At 42.7% G+C, this 21635-nt stretch overlaps 1 protein-coding gene and 1 long non-coding RNA gene across 11 annotated transcripts in view; one reads left to right on the top strand and one right to left on the bottom strand.

The window, feature by feature from the left end:
- Positions 1-15415, top strand: part of LOC121936185 — a 25724-nt gene extending 10309 nt beyond the window's left edge. Inside the window, exons 2-3 of the long non-coding RNA XR_006104933.1 lie at positions 14355-14527; positions 15293-15415. This is a non-coding gene — a long non-coding RNA (uncharacterized LOC121936185). The remainder of the gene's footprint in view (positions 1-14354; positions 14528-15292) is intronic.
- Positions 1158-21635, bottom strand: part of PLS3 (plastin 3) — a 43638-nt gene continuing 23160 nt past the window's right edge. For 5 of the 10 annotated variants that reach the window (XM_042478103.1, XM_042478104.1, XM_042478105.1 and 2 more), the window contains exons 2-17: positions 20013-20104; positions 17708-17796; positions 15852-16015; positions 15334-15463; positions 14374-14506; positions 13571-13652; positions 12831-12996; positions 11128-11270; positions 10201-10296; positions 8786-8981; positions 7882-7960; positions 6677-6791; positions 5784-5917; positions 4695-4818; positions 3781-3905; positions 1158-2901 (exon numbers count right to left, since the gene is read on the bottom strand). In XM_042478103.1, coding sequence (XP_042334037.1) covers positions 2769-2901; positions 3781-3905; positions 4695-4818; positions 5784-5917; positions 6677-6791; positions 7882-7960; positions 8786-8981; positions 10201-10296; positions 11128-11270; positions 12831-12996; positions 13571-13652; positions 14374-14506; positions 15334-15463; positions 15852-16015; positions 17708-17774 — 1887 coding nt within the window. In that variant the 5' untranslated portion in view covers positions 17775-17796; positions 20013-20104 and the 3' untranslated portion in view covers positions 1158-2768. The remainder of the gene's footprint in view (positions 2902-3780; positions 3906-4694; positions 4819-5783; positions 5918-6676; positions 6792-7881; positions 7961-8785; positions 8982-10200; positions 10297-11127; positions 11271-12830; positions 12997-13570; positions 13653-14373; positions 14507-15333; positions 15464-15851; positions 16016-17707; positions 17797-20012; positions 20105-21635) is intronic. The other 5 variants (XM_042478112.1, XM_042478111.1, XM_042478109.1 and 2 more) reach the window with 1 other exon arrangement.

The following is a 21635-nucleotide window of genomic DNA, read 5'->3' as shown; positions in this document are numbered from 1 at the left end:
GTATAGGGAAGACACATGAGAGAGGCTTCTTGGTGGTGGCCCCCAAGTTATGGAACTAACTGGAACTAAACTGGTTCCTTCTGGGCTTTCCTTCCACCAGCAGCAAAGACCCCTTTTATTTACATTGTCTGCAGAAGTCCCTTATGCATGTTGCAAGCTTTCAAAGCTCCGCTGGCTTCTTCTTCATCAGGCAAGGCACCAGTGGATCTTCGAAAGCTTGCAACGTGTATAATGTGCATTTTGGTTATCACTGTTTTGTGGATGTTGGATGATGCAATACTTTGCTATATTGCTAACACAACCACCCCTAGATACGTTTTGCTGCAGAAGGTTCTTCTAAAGGGAGGTGCTGTATTATTTATCATCACTGTTACATTTTTAATGGCTTTTAAACCAGTTTCAGTTAATGCTGTTTGCAATAGGATAGCTTATTTGTTGTTTTCAACTGCTTTTTATATAACAATTCTATATATATATGCTGTATTTTGTTTCATGTTGCAAGATGCCTTGGGCACCATCCTGGCTGAAGAAAGACCGGAAAGAAAATAAATACATGATTAAAAAAATGAATCATTATAAGAGGAATTGCTCTCTTTGTGTCTCTCTTTGGTTAGGAGGATCCAATCTTCCATTTCAGTAACTTTAAACTTCATTTGAGAAATTTTGGCCCCATACAGACAGGCCAAAATAAAGCTGCTTTAGGTCACTTTGGAGGTATGCTGTTTAAATGATGCTTGCGTCCAAAGAGTCCAGAAGTCGCGCCAAAGCCACAATCCAGTTCTAAGGAATGGAGCGCCACTTTGGCACAGCTTCCGGCCTCTTAGGACGCATGAATCATTTAAACAGCATACCTCCAAAGTGACCTGAAGCAGCTTTATTTTGGCCTGTCTTTATGGGGCCATAGGTATCCAAGGAAAAGGGGCAGAAAAAGCAACCAAGGGAATGAGAACTTTGCAAATAGGAAATATCCTAGGCGTGAATGATTTTCAATCAGTTGTCTCACTCTCTGCAATGCTAGAAATTTGGGGACGGAAGGGAAATTTCATGGAAACAAACATTTCTCATTTGGAGACGCAATGACTTCACTTCGCACCCCTCCCCTCATAAATACACACCTGTGTTTTGAAGCAGTTTTTGTTGTCAGAAATCAGACTAGCTTGTATTTAAATGATTTTATTTCAACTATTGCTCTTGCCACCATATTACATCACTTTTGAATATTTCAGGATAGCAATATGACCTCAAGGGATAGCTAACAGTTTTTGCCAAAGCCAGAATACGCTTACTCCTATGCACAAAATGCCTTCTTCTTTGGTGACGACTGTTTCCTTTTTTTGTCCTTATTATTATTATTATTTGTAAAAAATAAGTCTTAAATCTTCTTATATCTCGGCATATTCTGCTCTTCGAGTTACTAGTCCCTGCTGTTCGTAGATTTTTCCTGGTCCCATCCATCAAGCGCTAACAGCCTCTTAAATATATATATTTAAATATATATTTAAAAATCCAAAAATCTAAAAAAAAGATTTTCATGCAGATTCTGGAGAAAAAATAATAATAATAATTTTTTTTTGTAGGCAAAAGATGAACAGAACCAAAAATCACATACTAAAACTTTGCATTTCCGTTTGGTTCTCTGCGGAGTTTAAACCGTTGGCAATGCCTCCGAAGGTGGTACTACTTCGCACGCAAAAAAAGGAAGGGGTTAATACAAAAAAAAAAAAAAAAGGAAATTAGCCAAAACAATAAAAAATAGAATAAAACCTACTATACCTTTTTGTCTGTAAAGTAATCCAAAAAATATATATTGTTAAGCTGTACAGGAAAAAGCAGCACCACGTTTTGGAGAATACTGCTGGAAGGCCGATCTTTGGAAAGTACCATTTTGCCCACCCCACGATGGCATCCCTGGCATTTGCTGCCGTTTCCCAGAAACAAAGAATGTGATATCCAGGCACAGAATATATATTCCTGATAGTTTGAAGGTCTTCCTTTAAAAACAAAAAAATTCCTAACCCTCACGGATTAGGAAAAGATAAGATTTGAAAGTATGCGTCGGCGACGCCAGCTAAAAAATCTGTGATTCCTAGTCAGCATAAGATTCCCAGGATTAAAAACCATGCTGAATAGAGGATGCAAACTAGTTTGAAAACTGCAGGATTAAATTATGCATAACATTAGAAAATATGCAATTTCGTCCAGTTTGCATCATTTATTACACCGGCTGCAAAACGTGGCTTGTTTTAGCCAAGATGTTGCATTTTCCTTTTTGTCACGGGTTGCATCTACCCAGCTTTGGTCACCGCTCTTGCGTCAAGCTTGAGAAAAACGCAAGCACATCACAACACCTTGGACAATTTTTTAAAAACAGGCCTCCTTCGTGTGGTTTTAAGGCAGAAGAATGAGATGTGTCCCTATTAAAATGGATGCCAGCCACCTCCGGCATCAAAAAACAAGAGTATCCCAGGAAGGAGAAAAAAGGATGCTTTGGTTGGAAGACATAGAAATGCACTCTTGAGAAACTGCTTTTTAAAATCTCTGGGGATGTTTGGGGAGGAAAGAAAAGCATTTTGGTTGTTTTTTAGGCTCCTGGTCGCTCAGAAAAGTCTCGCCATGCTCCCACCTTGCAAAGCAAAATGGAGAGTCCCTTCTTTAAAAACAAAGGAACAAGCATGAAGCCGCATCGACAGTCCTTTAAACTAACAGCATTTCGGTCCGAAGTGGGGCGGGTGGGTAGGTTTGGATGCTTTGGTTTTGGCGCCTGCGTCTTACACTCTCTTCATTCCTCGGCCCATCAAGCAGGCAAAGACGGTCATCACCATCTTGGGCTTCACTTCTACCAAATCCTCGGGGAGAGCGTAGACACGGGCTCCGATTCGCCTCGCCATCGAGACAGCGTACCTATGGGTCAAAACCATGGAGAGGTTGGACATCTTAGACCTTTGCCAAAACCCCAGAGACCTTCCAGACAGGGAGAAAGTGACCTTTTCTAACTACAACTTCCAGAATCCCTGCAGACATTGGGCTATCAATTAAAGCTGTCAACCTTCTCTGCTTTTAACCTAGCCATTTGCATGCTCCTCCTCTTCCCAAACTTTTTTAGTCTGTAAAATGTACTCATGTGGAGTTAAGTACTGAATTTACTTAAATAAAACCAACAAACCAACATGCAGATTAGCATGTAAATTACTTCCTCCCAACGAAGGGTCACACTATCTATCTATCTATCTATCTATCTATCTATCTATCTATCTATTCTCTAAAAATGCCAGCCACAGATGCTGGTGAAACATCAGGAATAAACTCTTCCAGAGCACAGCTACAGAGCCCGAAAAACCCACAAAAAGCTATTAAATAAAACCGTTTACTTAACATTGTTTTCATCTGAACAATGTTATTCCCTTATACAATGTTAAACTGTGAATATGCATGAATGCGCAAATGAAAATGCGCACATTAAATAAAACAAAATATTTTTATTTATAAGCCAAGGGGGCAGGGCAACATCCGCATGTAAGATGTAAAAGGTCTCCAAGAGTAAAAAGGGTGAGTACCACTGCATCAAATGGCTTCCATTGCACCTCTGCTATGTGGCTAAATATGTGTAAAATGCATACTATGTGGCTAAGTATGTGTAAATATGCACCATGCAGAACCATGGGCCAGGATTTTAGGATTAGGATTATGGTCAGCATAGAACCAGGACTCCAAATGAACACCTGCAGGTTAGCACTTAAAAAACAGGGCAGGAAAAAATATGAAAGAAATGAAGAGGCTTACTTGGCGTTGCTGTGTTTGTCCTCTTCTGAGAGATCCCCTGTTTTCACCAGGTCATAATTTATACATCCAGGCTGGATAGCATCAATTAAATCCACAACTGCCAAACTGCTGCTAATACTCTTGTCCTTAAGAGGGAGGAAAGAGAGGCAAAATGGCATAAATGAAAACTAAAGAAGATGCCATGCACACAGCACCCCTTCACCCCAAAACTAGTTCAACTGCAGATAAAGAAAAACGCAGTGGAATCAATAGCAGATGATGCACCTGGGAAATACTATGGTCTTCTTCCTGATGCATACATTATGTGCAAAGTATGTGTCTGACCTTTAGCACCCTGCCCTTCTGCAGAGGAAATTCAGGGTGCTAAAGGTCTCCATCAGAGGTGGACAAGCAAAGTATGACCCTCCAGATGATACTGGATTTTAAGTCTTTGCATTCCTCAACCCAGTGGTCAGTATCATTAGGGGCTCTTGGGAGATGCAGTTCAATAACATTTGGAAGGATAACACCAGGAATGTGGTGCAATCCAGGACACTAACTGAATCCCATTTGGAGAGAAAGGCAGGATATAAATCCCACAAATAAAATCTTTAAAAATCCCATTACTACAGCCTTTGCACAGGGATAACCCCTGCTCCATCTACGCTGCAGAAATAATGCAGTCTGACACTGCTTCTACCGCCGTGCCTCAATGCTATGGAATCCTGGGATATGTAGTTTTGTGAGACATTTAGCCTCTTCTGTCAGGGAGTTTGGGTGCCACAGCCAACTACAAATCCCAGAATTCCATAGCATGGAGCCATGGCAGTTAAAGTAGTGCCGAACTGCATTAATTCTGGAGTGCAGATGCACCAGTAATTTCCCAATTACATACCATCAAAAAATTAAATCACAAATATCTATAAATTACACACCTTAAAGCTCTGAATGGAGCTTGATTTCCCCGCTTCTTTCAAGGTCTGGTTCACCCAGTTCACGATAATATCGTCATTCGCTTTCTGACCGTCGCCAAGATTTTCCAAAACGTTCAGAGTATATCTGGGCAAGTTAAAAGAGAGATTGCATTACTTATCATATGAAGACGGAGGAGAGCTTTCAAAGAGAAGAGGGCTCTGTGTGTCCTTTGCAGCTTAGCAAAGCACACAGCCAAAGGACCAGAGAAAAGCAAAGATCTCCAAGGATAGCAAGATTCAAAGCTGGCAGGCTTTATATGCTAAAGTCCTGCATTGTTACTACTAAATGTATGGCAAAAGGAGCCGTATTTTAGTTTAAGCCAACAGGATTTAAGCCAATACTTTTATTCCAAAGTCAGTACAATAACAGGAGATGGTATGGTTGGTGCGAACACAAGATATGGATGGAGATAGGATAAAATCATCCAGTCTTGGAGTCGGAAGGGACCCCTAGGGCCATCTATCCAACCTCATGGCCATGCAAAAAGACCCAACTAAAGTACTCTAGAAAGATATAAATCCAACTTCTACAAAACAACCTCCAAAGGTGGAGAATCTACCAACTTCCAAGGCAGCCCTAAAGCTCCACTGATTCAGAAGTTTGGATGTTTATGCATGTGAATCTGTGCATATGCGTGTGGATCAAATTATGTTTTTGGTATCAAGTGAGTAAGACTAAATTACACAACGAAGGTGACGGCAAACTAGCTCACCAACCCAAGCATATACACCCATAAGAGTAACAGAAAGGGAGTTGTGTGCAATTCATAGTTTCCTTAGGGACTTTCAGGGCTGCAATATAGGCAGCTTTCTGGACCACTTTGTGGGGAGGACCTGGCAAGTTGACAAATGCAAAGGAAAAAAAAGGGGGAAAGTTTCAGTTCCTTTCTAACAATGCCCGTCAGTGAAAACAAGGATCAACCAGGGCCTGGATCCTGCAGCAAATGAGACATCAATCTCATTGGAGAGGTGGGGTGTAAATTTATTATTATTATTATTATTATTATTATTATTATTACTGCATATTTCTCCATTTAAGTGCACTGATACCTTCTCATCAACTGCCAGACCAAGGCCAGTGTGAGCGTTGGGTTCCCATCATTGAGATCTTGCCCGCCAATGCCAACCAGGGAGAACTTGGCCGGGTGCTTCCCTAAGTCAACGGCGTAGTTACAGTTTTCTAGCTGTTTGCAAGAAATAGAGAAAAACTGGTTAGATTTTGTGTCCGGCTATGAAGCTGCCTTAATATTGACACGGTTCCATTAGCCTAGCAGTATCTTGTCCAATGTGCAACAACGTGTGCATTCATTTCAGGGTTACAGAAGTGGAACTGGGCTTTCTGTGCCATTCAGCCTGCATTGGTCTTTATTCAGTTGTACATTTTGTTGAGTTGTTTGGCTGTGCATCTGGATGTACACTTGGCTGCTCATTCGGTTGCACAGTGTTGCAACAGAGCACAATCTGCACATACTCTTGCATGTGCGGATTTATGCTAAACAACATAAATGCAGGACCTCCGCCATTGTTCCCAGATACAACGAGAGAAAGATTAGGTCTCTTTCCACTGATGAAATATTTCTAGCTAGAGATGCATCTGTTTTTCAAGAGGAAGCCATGTTAGTTTGCTTCAGTTTCTACAGATGGGGAGGCAGGTAGGGGCAGAAAGAGTTTGGGGTATAAACATCTGAAATCCCAAACACTTGTGGTCTCAAGCATTCTGGATTAAGGAAACTCAACCTGTATTCAAATCACAGCTGATTATGTATCACTGCATAAGTCAATTGAGCATGTATTAATGTTACAAGCCAATAGGTAAGTAGCAATGAGATGAGGAATCACCTGCCTTGGGGCATTATGGGAAAGCGTCTAACATAGCAAGGTTTCCCGTAAGTTTGGAAACCGATGTAAAATTGATTTTAGTGTAAAGCAGCCACTGCCGTTACCTTCTTCATGTTTGCTCCAAGTTTAGGGTAGGGGGGCCGGTTGACTTTGTTCCAGTTGACAGGAACTTTGATCTTTTCGTAGAGTTGTAAGATCACCAGTGCGTCTTGCAGGTCACTACAACAAGGAGCATCAGTTAGCACTACTGGGGATTGCCATAGTTTTGTCACTGGCATTTTAAAAAGACAAATAACCACCCGCCCCAACACACACATTACAGTCCTCCGTTCTTGCGGTCTTTGGACTTGCATCCCTCACTTATTCACAAGGGACGAATGGCGGGAGAATGAATGGGGCATGTACCCACAGCGCGTACCTGCGCACCCCTGCGCATCTGCACCTATATTCAAGCCAATGGGGCTTGAATACATGCACAACTCCATATTTGCGAGGGGGTCCAGAATGGATCCCCTGCGAAAAAGGAGGGGCGATTGTATTATTATTTTTTAATTTAGATTTTTATTTGTTTTAATACACTACTACATAATATTTTAAAAATAAACATATACATATGAACGGAGAAGTTCCCCTTCTTTCTCTCTTTCCATCTCATTCCCCATCTACTTTCTTACTCCTTCCATACACAGTTATACATACCCTCCTTTCCTGCACCCAGCTCTCTCTCACTACCCCTCTACTCAGTAGCTACCATACATTACTACAACGTCTCTTACTTTCTAATCCCTTCCTCATACCTTCTTCACATACACCACCCATCTCTCTTCTTCTCTTTCCTCCCCGGATATTGAACTTCTCTGCCCAAAATTTCTCATTTACCATTTCTTCCTCCCTACAATCATACCACCTTCTACCTTCCTTCCTACATTCCACCACCTTGTACCTATTTTGTGACTTTCTTATAAACCCCTTTGCCTTTTATAAACTCTGTCTATAAACCTAAACCATAATTATCCTTCTTGAACTTAACCATTACCTTTAAATCGTCTTCTCTAACTCCCAGACATTGCTAAACCTGATATTCTGTGTAATGATTCTTACTGCCTGCTTTGATTCCCATAAACTGGTAACTGCAATATCTCCCCATTGCTCCTTTATACATTTCATAACGAACTCCCAATCCTTATTAAATTCTTCTGTTGAGTTATCATTAATCACATAGGTTAATTTATCTGATTCCATAATATCATATATGATATGATATATGATAAGACACACACACATTAATAAAGGCTTTCACAAGACCTACCCATAGAGATGGTTCACATGGGGATTCACGCCAAGAGAGTTCATCCAGTTGCGAAACGTTCTCTCTTCACGAGTCTCACCTAAAGGAAGGAAAACCACAAACTTGTTGTTTTAAGGAAATTGCATGCTGATTCTCCCTGATCTGGAATTTCAGCATCCCAAATATTCCAAAAGACCAAAACTTTTTCAGCTTCTGACCATGGGGCCATCCATATCCATAATGTCGTCTCCCTACCAAGGAAAGAGATTCCACCTCAACATTAGGAGCAACCTCCTGACAGTAAGATCTGTTCAAAAGTGGAAGACATTCCCTCGTAGAATGATGGAGCCTGCTCCTTTGGAGGTTTTTTGGAGAGCCATTGATCACAGGGGATGCTTTGACTGTGAGTTCCAGCATGGCAGAATGGGGTTGGACTGGATCAGGGCCTTTATGATTCAACCCCAGCCCTAGTCTTCACTTTTCATTAATAGCATTAGAGGTTGGGAGTATGAAGAAGGCAGAAGGTAACCAGATGTCCTCACTTTAAAGGAAATCAAGGCACTACAAAAAATATTGGGCATCCCAGAAAAATGTAGGAGACTCCCAAACCATATGCAATCACCTTTCCTTTTTTGTGGGGGATGCATTCTGGACCCCCTTGCGAAAATGGGAGTTTTGCCTGTATTCATGCCCCATTGACTTGAATATAGGTGCGGGCGCACGGGCACATGCCCCATTCATTCTCCCTCCATTCAAGTCCAAAGTCCAAAGACCGCGAGAACGGAGGGAGGACTGTAAAAGTAAATTCATGCTTAAAATGGAGGAGGTTTTGGAATTTTTCCTGGCGAGAAGGTTGTAATGGGGGACATGTCCTGGAAAAAAGGAGGACGCCTGGTTGCCCTGGGAAAAGCGTCGCTTGTCTCACCTTCCAGCAGAGTCCAGTCGATGTCTTGGTTTTCTGGCTTGGTGAGGGCCGGGTACTTGTTGAACAAGTTGGCCACGAAGGCCAGATTGAGCTTGGGGTTGCCGCTCACAACGTCCGTCGGGGTGACAAACTGCCGGCAGCCCAAGCGGTCCGCTTGCTGGAGCATACACTCGGCTCTCTTCAAGTCGTCTTTCTCCTAACAGGGCAGAAATGGTGCAATGGAGAGAGAGAGCAAAAGAGGGATGCGCCTGCAACCTCTGGAGCATATTTACTGGACAAAATGTGCTCCATCAAGGCAATTCTCTGCCTCTTAATCTCAAGCCCTGGCTAAAAGTGGGTCCACAACCATGCAACAAGACTGGCCAGCAACTAGAAATCCAAGGGTCAAGCTCACACCAAACACTGTTGTTGTGTGTGTTTTTAAGCAAGAAAACTTCACCATGAGATGATGTCTCCCTGTGATCTATTAGGGTTAATTCAATTTTTCAAAAGTTTAAATGCACCTGTGTCTGCAGAGATGGATATCAAATCACATGCAATGCAAAGCTTATTGTTTTCAGCCATTGAACTTTTTGTGCTTGTACTCTTATCACACACATAGGGCACACTTACAAAAAGGAGAATAAGCACAGAATAAGAAGTAGTGCCACCTCGTGGCGGCATTTCCCTGCAAGACGCAAATGCACAAACTCTATTATTAGGAGCAGGCGTTTCACACCAAGTTGTGTTGTGAAAATTTTCCAAAGTGCCCTTCGTGGGGAGGAAACATTCCCTAGATAAGAATGTCTTAGGCCATAGTCTTATATAGCAAGAACTTTGTGTCGAAATAAACCAGAGACTGGAAGTAATGTGTCACTAGTATAGTTACACACAACTACAGTCGCCCCTCCTTTTTTGCAGGGGATCCATTCCGGACCCCCTTGCGAAAATGGAGTTTCGCATATATTCAAGCCCTATTGGCTTGAACATGGGTGCAAGCGCATGGGAGTGCAAAGAGGTGTGCGCCCCATTCATTCTCCCTCTGTTCATCCCTCGCACATAAAAGAGGGACGCGAGTCCGAAGACCATGAGAACGGAGGGAGGACTGTAGTTATTTTGTGGGTGGTGGACATTGTAAAGAAAAGTTACATTTCTTAAATAACGCAATGAGTTAGATTGACTTTATTGGTGCAATGAATTTCTTGCTACTTTCAAAATTTACTTTCACAGGGCTTTTTGGAGGCAGTTTGGCATGAGTTTTAAACTCTGCAGTACAGCCATTCTGAAATAAACTGCGATGCTGTTGTTCTCTTGCAACAACTATTGGCAAAATTAAATGAATCTGCACAACGCATGAAAATTAAATATTATCCAGACGTTAGAAATCTACGATGTTTACATCTTTCACAGATGCACAATGACGCTGATATACTCACATTGAAGCCGGACATGTTGATGTCAATTTGTGGCTCTCCTTCCTTTTGTCCTTTGGGTGCAATTTGGTTGAGGAGGTGGAAGTACGCCCGGGAGTCCTGGAGCGGATTCGAATTAGGAAGAAAAATAGGTCAGACCATTGGCTTGCCAATTGCGACACCGACGAGGATGCACACATATAACACTCGACGACACAAAAGTAACTAAACTATACAAGTATGAACGGCTTTTGTACCTTGACAGAGCTATTGAAGTCAGTAAGCTTGCAAAACGAAAAATTGCAAAAAGCAAAGAGACAGGGAGAGAAGAGAAAAGGAGAAAAGCAGGAATCCGGGAAGCATGAGAAAGAAGAAAATCGAGATGGTTAGATGGAGCGTTTAGTTCCAGTTCCAAAGGAAAGCAAAGGAATCCCGACCCATGAACCATCCAGTTCCTGCCCAAAATCTCCATTCCAAAATCTATGGGAAGCAGGGCTTCAACCAAATTTCTACAGGAATTTTATGCCTGGTTAACTCCACTTACTTACACCGGACGACTCTCTGGAAATAGGGTAATTATTTTGCAGTTACTACAGGTACATCGGCCAGATCATTATTTGATAATATGGTCTTCATTTGTGAATAATATACTAACTATACTATATTTCCCATTGTTTTAGCTTTATTTTCCACTGAAGAAGACTTTCAGTCAAAACACATTTGGATATTATATACATATTATTTTGGATGTCCTCTGGAAGTGCATGCACATACTATTGTTTTTCCGTGCACTTTAGACATTCCACCTGGAAAAGTCTGCATTATTTGTATATTTTAGATATTAAAACCTTCTTATGTATTACTTTGAGATTACCTTTTCCTAGACCTTTCTGTTTGCCATATTGTTCGACCAAATCCCACCAACGTCCCAAATCTCATCCCCGTCCGTACCTTGATCTCTGAGCTGAAGTTGTTGATCTTGTGCCATCCAGCATTTTCCAAATGGAAGTTGGCCCACCTGAGGAGCAGCTCTTCTGGGGACAGCTTCATTAGGTCTTCCAGGGTCTCCCCATCTCTAAGCAAAGCAGCCAACGCTGGAGGAAAACAGGGGGGAAAGGAGGAACGCATCAAACCCAGGGAAGCGTTATATGGAGAGATGCAACCCAGTCCCTCCCAAATGACCCTGTTTTATGGTTGGGCAATTATTATTTTAATTAAGAGGGGCACACATCCAGCAATTCCTCACATTGAGACAAAAAGGTGCACATAATACACACAAAGGCCCCTTTGTGGTCGCAACTTGCTTGGACCATTGAGGAGACCCATCAAGCTTTGTAGGACTAGCACACAATATACATAGTCTACCATTAACATTTCTTCTTCAGTCCTGATCATTCATATGCTTTTTCTTAGCTTCCCAAACCAGTAAACGCTTAGTGTTTACCAAATTTCCTCAAACTGTTATTCAAACATATGCATGATTTATACAAATCCCATCCTAAATAATAATAATAACAATAATAATAATAATAGATTTTATTTATATCCCACCTTTCCAGAAGGATCAAGGCAGATTATAATAAGATACATAAATGAATGCATAACACACACATAGCTAAAATTACATATCCTCTTAGCCCTTAATTTAAAACTAAAATACTAACATTATAAATACAAATTAAAATCAATTTAAAATAGGCAAGATTGGGGAGAGACATTTGGGCAAACGAAGGGCAATCTGCAACTGTGTAATATTCTTGGATCAATGCCATCCAGCCAACAACAACCAAAGCTTATAATGACACTTATTATTTTATTCATCCCTAATTCCCTACGTTTTCACTATACCCCGGCATTTACTTATATACTCTACAAACTGCTCCCAACTTTGAACAAATTCTCCTATTTTTATTTTTATCTTCCTTTCCAAAAAGCTTTGTAGGGCAATTTCAATTTGGGTTTCCTCAATGGTCCAAGCTGGTTAAGATGATAATCCCAACAACTTTGTATTGTGAGGTCGAAGACTTTCATGGCTGGCATCCGTAGCTTTTTGTGGGTTTTTGAGGCTATGTGGCCATGTTCTGGAAGAGTTTATTCCTGATGTTTCACCAGCATCTGTAGCTTTGGCATCTTGAGAGAAAGCTGGCATGGAAGTGAGTGGGGTATATATATATACTGTGTGACCCTAGGTTGGGAGGAGTTCAACAATAGAACAATACACAGATTAACATGCAAATCACTCCTCCCAACCCAGAGTCACACAGTGTGTGTGTGTGTGTGTGTGTGTGTGTGTGTGTGTGTGTGTATCTCTCACTCACTTCCATGCCAGCATTCTCTCAAGATGCCAGCCAGAGATACTGGTGAAACATCAGAAACAAACTCTTCTAGAACATGGCCACATAGTCCAAAAAACCCACCAAAAACTTCCTTATCCCTCCTGAAGTGACCATCTCTCTTCCAAAATGAAAACCAAAAACGTGACATGCCCAGAGGAGAATTCTCATTGCCAGCTACAAAAGCAACCATCCAGGTGGGAAGGCTCTGGGTTCAACCTATTGTTGTGGTTGTTGTTGTTATTATTATTATGTTTATTTATATTCTGCCTTCCTCTCAGTACGGAGACTCAAGGCGGCTTACAAATCTAACCAACCTACCTTCGTTTCGGCTGATTTCGATGTCCGCAAACAAGCCAATCTTGATGATCTGCCAGAGGAGGCCAAGGACCAAGTGGGGCTTCCCTTCCCGCAGGTCCTCTGCTCCGATGTTGACTACATGGCATCCGATGGCGGAGGCAGAGTTCAAAGCCAAATTCAGATTTTCCTGCAGAGGAAAAGGACTTGGTTAGGGAGGCCTTTGTTGGAAGATGAAGATTTCATAGCATTGGGCCATGGCAGTTAAAGTGGCATCAAACTGCATTATTTCTGCAGCCAAAGAGAAGGATTAAGGAGGAAGGAAGGAAGGAAGGGGGAAAAAGGAAAGAATGGAGGAAGCAAGGAAGGAAGGAAGGCAGGCAGGCAGATAGATAGATCCAATGGATGGATAGATAAATGATACATAGGCAGACAGACAGACCCAACAGTTTGGGGAAAGTTGGTGTAATTCCTCTCTCAAAGTGCTGTGTCCAAAAAAACTATTCCATGTTTAATTCACTCTTCAGACTCTTAGTAATTCAGAGCCTTTATTCCTTTACTTCAATTAAATATTTGCAAGGAAGAGAAAGCTCCCGTTTCAATATAAAAACCAAGCCGCAGCACAAAGCCCCCTTCTTCAGTTATTAAAGGCAAACAAAACTCATCCCTCCCATGGCAATTCTCTGGGAGAAATGAACAAACGTGCCACTATTTAAACCCTCTGCAAAAGGAGGAGAAATGAATTAAAAGGAAGTTTTCCCCACCTGGATTATGAACGGCGTTAGTTTTTTCTTGTTGATCACTCTTTCATCAATTGTGTCGGGAACGGAAAGGTTGATCATTTTACTGGGTTTTGGAGGGGAGAGAAGGAGGGAAAGAGGTACATTAGAATAAATTTGCAAATAATTAATGCTTCCTGTGATAGGAATTGTAGAAAATGAAGGGAAAAGCAATGCTTCCGGAGGTTTAAAAAACCCCCCGCATTTTAATGAATAATTGTTGTTGTTACTGTGTGCCTTCAAACAATTTTTAATTTATGGAAACCATAAGGTGACCCTACAATGGGGATTTCCTGGCAAGATTTGTCCAGAGGAGGTTTGCCATTGCTTTCCCCTGAGGCTGAGAGAGTGTGACTCCTTATATTAGGACAAAGGCAGGATATAATATAATAATAATAATAACAATAACAACAATAATAATGTGACTTGCTTAAAGTCAGCCAGTAGGTTTCCATGGCTGAGCTGGGAATCAAACCCTGGAATAATTACTGAGAATGAAATTCATAAGGAATCAAAATTTGCTTGGGAATGTCCTTGCAAGGAAGTATGAATGCTTCATATTTATAAAATTAGCAAGCCCCAATTTTTCTAATCAAACGACGTAGGACCCTTGAGGCCATAAAAAACATCCCCAGGGGCCGTTTGCTCCCCTCGGATTATTCCATGAGAATATTACTTTAAAAAGATGTTCCCCCATATCCCTAACCCTAACTCATTCTTTCTTTCCTGCACCTTTCCATTGTATGCGTTGCAACCTGAATGCACAAAGGGCCCTCTGAGGAACCCACCAGAGGACGATCCCGTCGCCGACGGCTTTGAAGAGGTCATCTGTATTTGGGTTCATGGGGATGACGTGCCTGCAATCCGCGTCGTTTTCCAGGGCTTTGTTTATCCAGTTCACAAAGGCGTATTTTTCTTCCTCTAAAAGAAGGGAGCGGATTGGTAAGTTACCACTCACATTGTCACAGCAGCAAAAAAAAAGGGAGTGGGAGAGGAGGAAAGAAAGAAGAAGAAAGAAGAGGAGGAATGAAGGAAGGAAGGAAGGAAGGAAGGGGGAGAGAGGGAGGGAGGGAAGGAGAAAGAAAGAAAGAAAGAAAGAAAGAAAGAAAGAAAGGACATAAATCCATGGCTCCTCACCAGAAAACCTTGGGACAGGTTTGCTCCCTGATTGGAAATCACTTGAGAATTTTCTTTTTTAACAACAAGAAATGTGGGTTGCATCTGCACTGCAGAATTAATGCAATTTGACACCACTTTAACTGCCATGGTTCAGTGCTATGGAATTCTGGGATTTGTAGTCATGGCACCAGAGCTCTCTGACAAAAGGAGGCTAAACTACAACTCCCAGGGTTCCCCAGCATTGACCCATAGCAGTTAAAGAGGTGTCAAATTGCATTGTCTGCAGTGCAGACGCAGCCCTAATGAATAATCTCTTGTTGTGAGATGTTTAGTCTTCACTGTCGGGGAGCTGGGATGATGCCAAGCAGCCAAGAAAGAAAGAAAGAGTCATCTCATGATGGTTAGCCTTCCATTGCAAAGTTTGCAAGTTTTGCAAGGTTTTAAACTTCCTGTGAGATCTGAAACCTTGCAAGACTTGCGGAGGCCTTCTGTCAGCTTGCCGCACACGTCCCATTTTCGATTTGCAGAAAACTTGGTAACATTACAATGCAGGGACACAGTGGCTTCCAGTTTGTTCCTCCGTTTCAGTTTAGCTCCAGAAAAACCAGCCCAACATGACGCAATAATACCTGAGTAGGAATGCTGGGTCCCTTCGCTGGAGAGTTCGGACGTCCCGCCGATGGCACAGATCCCTTCTTTCCTGTTGATGGCTTTCCTGAAAGTTTTGGCGATGTCGCTGCTTTTCACCTCTTGGAAGATCTACAAGAATTAAACACACAGGGAGACATTTGCAGGGTGTTAAATATCCCCTCTCCAATTGCAACCTTATGGCCGAATGCTCTTGCACCCAAAATATTTATTGCTTCTTGGTTCTATGCCTCAGAGCTGTGAGTCTGCTCTTTTGAATGACGACTCTCTGGCAAAGAATTCTACATTTCCCCCCTAACTACAAATCACAATCTTAAAATGAATATGCTGAAAAGTTGCAAAGTCTTATATCAGTCCAAGCTCCACTGTGCAATATTATGCCCCATTTCCATTAAGGTTCACGAAAACCCAAAAATAATGCTCTCTCCCTTGCAATGGAAGCAGGTATTGAAGTTCTTAGAACAGAAAGAGAGACGTAGCATCACAGTGGCACGCTTACATAAACGAATTCTTCAAAGCTGATCTTCCCATCCTTATTCTTGTCCCCGTCGATCATGAGTTTCTGAATGATCTCCCTCACTTTGTATCCAGGGAGGGGAAGGTTGGCTTCCTTGAAGAGTTCGTGAAGCTCATAGTTGCAGATGAAGCCGTTGCTATTGAGATCTTCCATGCAAAAGGAAAGAGAGAAAACAGCTGAAAAATATACAGATCTCTCTAGTATGTAGATGCACACATCCATTCCAAGGGCAGGAACCAATTCCAGCCTAAAAGTTAGGTGCGATCAAGCATCCTCCTTTTCCAGGACACATCCTCCATTTCAACCTTCTGCCCAGAAGGAATTCCAAAAGGTCCTCCATTTGGAGCATGACAAAGAAGCATGAATTTATATTTATATGAGTGGTTTAAGTGCTTATTTTGACACATCCTCCATTTTAATTGTCCTCCATTTTGCACCAACTTGTCCTCCTTTGCAGTCAGGACATTTGGACACAAAATCCAGTTGGAAGACCTACACATGACTAGAGAAGTCTTTTCTCTAGGAGCCTCTAGGTCTTCCATTGCACCTCTATGGTCAACTTCTGGCAGAGTTGCGCTGGAGGACCTTGAGATTACTAGAGAGAATGTATTACTCAAATCCGTAAATCAAGTCTGCAAAAGTCAAGGCCGCAAATGTGGAGGGCTGACTGTACTTACATTGACCCCTGGATAAGTTAACACAGGTTTTGGGGGCCAATTTTTTTGACTAAAATGTTTAGACTCTAGACTTATACATGAGTATATACAATAACTACAGCTACATAGTTGAGCTCTGTCTGTCCCTTTTGGGACACATGGCCAACTCCAACCACTAGGGAGCACTAGCAAGCAAGCCTGGCAAAACACAACACATCAATGAGAACCTTTTTGCATCCTGCAAGCTTCCAAAAACCACCAAGGGTGCATCTACACTACAGAAATAACGCAGTGTGACACCACTTTAAATGCTGTCGCTCCATCCTATGGAACTCTGGGATTTATAGTTCTGTAAGACAATAGCACTCTTTGGCAGAGAAGGCTAAAGACCTTGCAAAACTACAAATCCAGGATGCAGCCATGGCATTTAAAGTGGCATCGAACTGCATTAATTCCTACGGTGTAAATCAAGTGATGTCCAAATTTTGGTCCTCCAGATGTTTTGGACTTCAGCTCCCAGGATTCCTGAGAGCTGGCCAAGTTGGCTGGGGTTTCTGGGAGTCGGAGTCAAAAACACCTGGAGGACCAAAGTTTGGGAACCCCCCATAGATAACAAAATCCATGGATGCTCAAGTCCCATTAAGTACAATGGCATAGTAAAATGGCGCCCCTTATATAAAATGGCAAAATCAAGGTATGCTTTTTGGAGTTTATATAGTTTAAACAATATTTTCAAGCCGTGAATGTTTGAATCCGCGGATAAAGAATCCGTGAATACGGAGGGTCAACCATATTCACAACAGGGTCATAAATATCCACTTCCCAATAGATGCAAGGCATGGAAATGTTATTGCCTCTGTCTTCCATTCAAAGCTACAAATGATTAACCTGGGATTATTTGGACAGATGCACCGGTCAAACTGAGGGTAGTGACATTTGCACATTTATTTGGCACTGGCCCTATGGGCTAAGGATACTGAAAGCAGACCCTGCAAATATTGGGGTGAGGAACAGGATCGATACTTTTCTTCCCCCACCATTACTTAAATGTCTTGTAGGCAGAGAACAGGAGACAATATGGCCAAAGCAAGAAATGCTCTTAGCATATAGCCAGGAAGACATCCAACCCATTGCCCAAATGCATCATTCATGTCACCAAAATCCTCGCCGCCATTTACTTACCGACTTTGGCAAAAGCTTCTCTGAGTTCCTCTAACTCATCTTTGGATATCTGGGTAACGTTGGCCATTTTTATGCATCAAAATGAGTATCTGGCAAAAGGAGTGACAGGAGAGAAATGAGACATTCATGAATCAGGAGCCTTTTATTATTTCAGAAAAGGGGGAAAGAAGCCTGAGTAATTAAAGAACAAGCTAATTAATTAACTCGGTGCCAGAGGAAATGGAATTAAACATCAGGCTGCTGGCGCTCTCTTGCAGCCTCCCTTGTTAGACTGGCCTGTGTGGCTAATGTTTAGCCAATATCTCTATTTCTCGCCTTCCCAGAAATGCATTAACTTCAGGTTCCACCCTTCTGACGGGGAAAAGTAATTTGAAATGCAAAAAGGTAATTTAAAAAGGGATCATAGCAAGAGCTCAGGGTTTGCATGCAGAAGGTCTTGGGTTCAATGCTCACTGCTTTCTTGCATCCAAAGGATCAGGGAGCAGGTGAAAAGAAAAGCCTTTTCCTCCTTGAATCCCGGGAGGAATGCTGCCAGTCTGTGTTGCCAACACTGAGCTTGACAGACTGACCATCTGTCCCATTATGCAAAGGTTCCCAATATCCTCCCTTCATCTTCTTTGGGTCCTTTCATGGCCCACTGTTGTGGTGTGCCTTCAAGTCGTTTCTGATTTATGGCAACCCTAAGGTGAAGCTATCATGGGGTTTTCTTGGCAGGGTTTGTTCAGAGGAGGTTTCCTGTGAGGCTGAGAGAGTGTGACTCAGCCAAAGTCACACTTTGGGTTTCATAGCCAAGCTGGGAATCGAACCCTGGTCTCCAGGGTTGCAATCCAACACTCAAACCACTATGCCACACTGGCTAAATCAGGCCTAAAAGCTCAGACTCAGGAAGGTACAAAAAGCCAGTATCCACAGGCATCTGCCAAAAGTTGGTCAGGATTTGTCGAATTCTGGAGCCTTAGTGGCACAAAGGTTAAATGCACAGCCACAAGGTTGTGAGTTCAATCCCCGCAGGGCTCCAAGGTTGACTCATCCTTCCAACCTTTTGTAGGTTGGTAAAATGTGTACCCAACTTGTTGGGGGTAATTGGCTTATGGTTTGTAAACCATTTAGAAAGTACTGGGTTCACCAATTAGTGGTATAGAAATGTAAATGCTATTGATTTTTGTGGGGTTTTCAGACTATGTGGCCCATGTTCTAGAAGAGTTTATTCCTGATGTTTCCAGCATTTAGAGAAGATGCCAGCCACAGATTCTGGTGATGAAACGTCAGGAATATATTCTTCTAGAACATGGCCACCTAGCACAAAAAACCCACGAAAAACTATGGATGCTGGCCATGAAAGCCTTCGACTTCACATTGTAAATGGTATTACTTGCTATATTGTGAGAATTTTTAGTTTTCAAGCCCTACCGCTTCATGAGAGCTGGATAAATCTGTGCATCTAAGCTCATTTGGGATGTTTTTTTAAATCTGGGCAAGTAACAGTGCAACCCAATATTCTGTTTGTCAGGAAAGACAAGTGGATTAAGCTCAGTGGCTGGGAGTTGTGAAGTTTATAGCTAGCTCAAGCCAACAAATGCAGGTGTGTGAGTCAAGGGGCCGAGGTTGTCTTCCTGGGCAGGAAACAGCAGCTCCACTAAAAACCCGAGCAACACCCAGAGTTTAAACACAGGCTTAAGAGCAGGCCTCAAGGAGGGACTGGGAGGAGAGCGTGGAAAAACTGCAAGCAAACACAAGGACAGGAACTCTCACGGTTCCACCAGACAGGCTCCACCGGATCCATCGGGATCAACAGATCGCAGCCAGGGAGCTTTCTGGTCGCTGCCTTTTCTGGGTCACAACAGCAAAAGGTTGAAAGGAGGGGCAGGTTTTCAGCAGGGAAGTGGAAAATTGACAGCCTCCAAAGCAGCAGAAGTAGCTTCAAGTCCACACATTTTTGCAACCGCGAAGTCTACCCAACTGCCCCCAAATATTGACTAGAATCATATGAGCAACATGCATGAGCAAAGCATGCATAATTTTGTTTTGGGGTGCCCATTAGCTCCATTAGATGCTTGTGCCCACCCAAAACCTCCTCTGCCAGGAATCTGTTAATCCCTATGGGCATCATTGTGAGTATTAAACAGCCTGGGAAGCAGGAGGATGCACAGCAGATTTGGGAGGACAGAGTTTGGGAATCCCTGATGTAAAGAGAGGAAGAGGAAGGAGACCTCTTTTCTCCTTGCCTCAAGAACTGCCATAGGGATAGGGACAGGAATAGGTTATCCATTGGGATAACCATTGTTGCATTTAGACTAGTTCTTACCTCTCTGTCTATATTGCAATGGTGGGGTTCAGTCCTTGAGCCAGGAATGCATAGAGAAGCAAAGCTGATGGCAAGCTATGAATTTCCAGGGCCTGATGGACACAGAAAAAGAAAGAGAGATGCACTGGTTAATAATGCCTGGGCGACTCTATTAAAGCCCAGAGAAAGGGTGAGGTCAGCACTTGCTTTTGGAAGCCAGGCATGCTAATAAAACCACTTCTGTTGTTTCTATATGAGAGAGGAGGAGGAAATGCATCATCATCAAAGCAGCAAATGCATGCAAAAGCCTCAGGAGTTGCAGTTCACCTCTTCCAAATAGGGCAGGAAAAGACTGAGGAACCACACAACCCTCTTTTGTATCTGCCCTGGGTGTGAGAGATGCACAATACTGTAGTTGCAAACCTGTTGTCAATGTGGAAAAGACCTGCTTAGACAACCAAGATTCACTCTTTACTACAACGGGGATAAATTACTTCTGGGGGTGACTACCGCCACAGTATAGTGTAGTGGTTTGAGTATCAGACTATGACTCTGGAGGCCAGGGTTCGAATCCTGGCTTGGCATTGTAAACCCACTGGGTGAGCATGGGCAAGTCACTCTCTCTCAGCCTCAGAGTATGGCAATGGCAAAACCCCTATGAACAAACCTTGCCAGGCAAACCCCAACAGCCTAGGCACAATATCTATATTCTAAAGCGTACACACCCCATAAAAAGAATGGATTAACTCAGAGCTGAGTCCTGGGACCAGCTCCCACAGAATCCGCCCATCAAACTGTTGACGGATGGATCCAGCCGGTGGAAAAGTTGCTGTTTATTTAACCGGAGGAGGTATTTATTGGACAAATTAGTTAAGCACTTGCTTTTCCTGGAGTGATTGCCATCAGGTTGCGCGGCAGGGAGTCAACTGCAAATGCAAAGTCTCAGGACAATCCCGTGGGTGTAGTTGGCAACCCCAATTGAGGTCAGGCTGACTAAGATCGGACTCACTGGCCACACCAAGGCTGGCAGAAATCAGGGCAAGGGCAACTTTGGGTTTTGCTCAGAAGGAGTTGTGGACTGAAAGAGGCTCAGCTTCACCTCTTGAATGCCTGACTCCAGTTTCTGGGTTTCTGCCTGGAGTACATACAGAGAAAAGGGCAGTCAACTGGGCCTTGGTTTAAATTTTGGCCTATGAAACCCCTGCCAAAGTGGCTCTTCATTATTTATTAGCAAGGGTTAGTCTAGGGCTTGCGAAATGATGCTGAACGTCCAGTCGGCCCTCCATATGCACAGATTCTTGATCCACAGATTCAAGCATCCACATGAGTACATTCTTGACACATATTCTCATCCTTCCGCTAACTATGTCTTAAAGTTACTTTTGCTGACATATTCTAGGGCCTCATTCACACTTACAGATAAATCAGTGTGCAATCTGAATCGATGGATTGATTCGACAGCGAAGCACGGTTCCTACTACATTCGCCCCAACTGCATTTTGTCCCTGTAAAACAACCCACTTGCAGTTCACATTCATGCATCAATCGGCTCAAAATGGACCCGCACTGGCCGGCCAAAGGGCACATTTAAATAGATTCTGATCCGCATCTGGTTCACACTTGTGCAGAATCAGTTTATCAAAA

The sequence above is a fragment of the Sceloporus undulatus genome, chromosome 7 (genome assembly GCF_019175285.1).
Source record: "Sceloporus undulatus isolate JIND9_A2432 ecotype Alabama chromosome 7, SceUnd_v1.1, whole genome shotgun sequence".
In the NCBI taxonomy this organism is placed as follows: domain Eukaryota; kingdom Metazoa; phylum Chordata; class Lepidosauria; order Squamata; family Phrynosomatidae; genus Sceloporus; species Sceloporus undulatus.
Note: the sequence above shows the minus strand (reverse complement) of the source record. Positions and strands in the feature narration are given on the sequence as shown.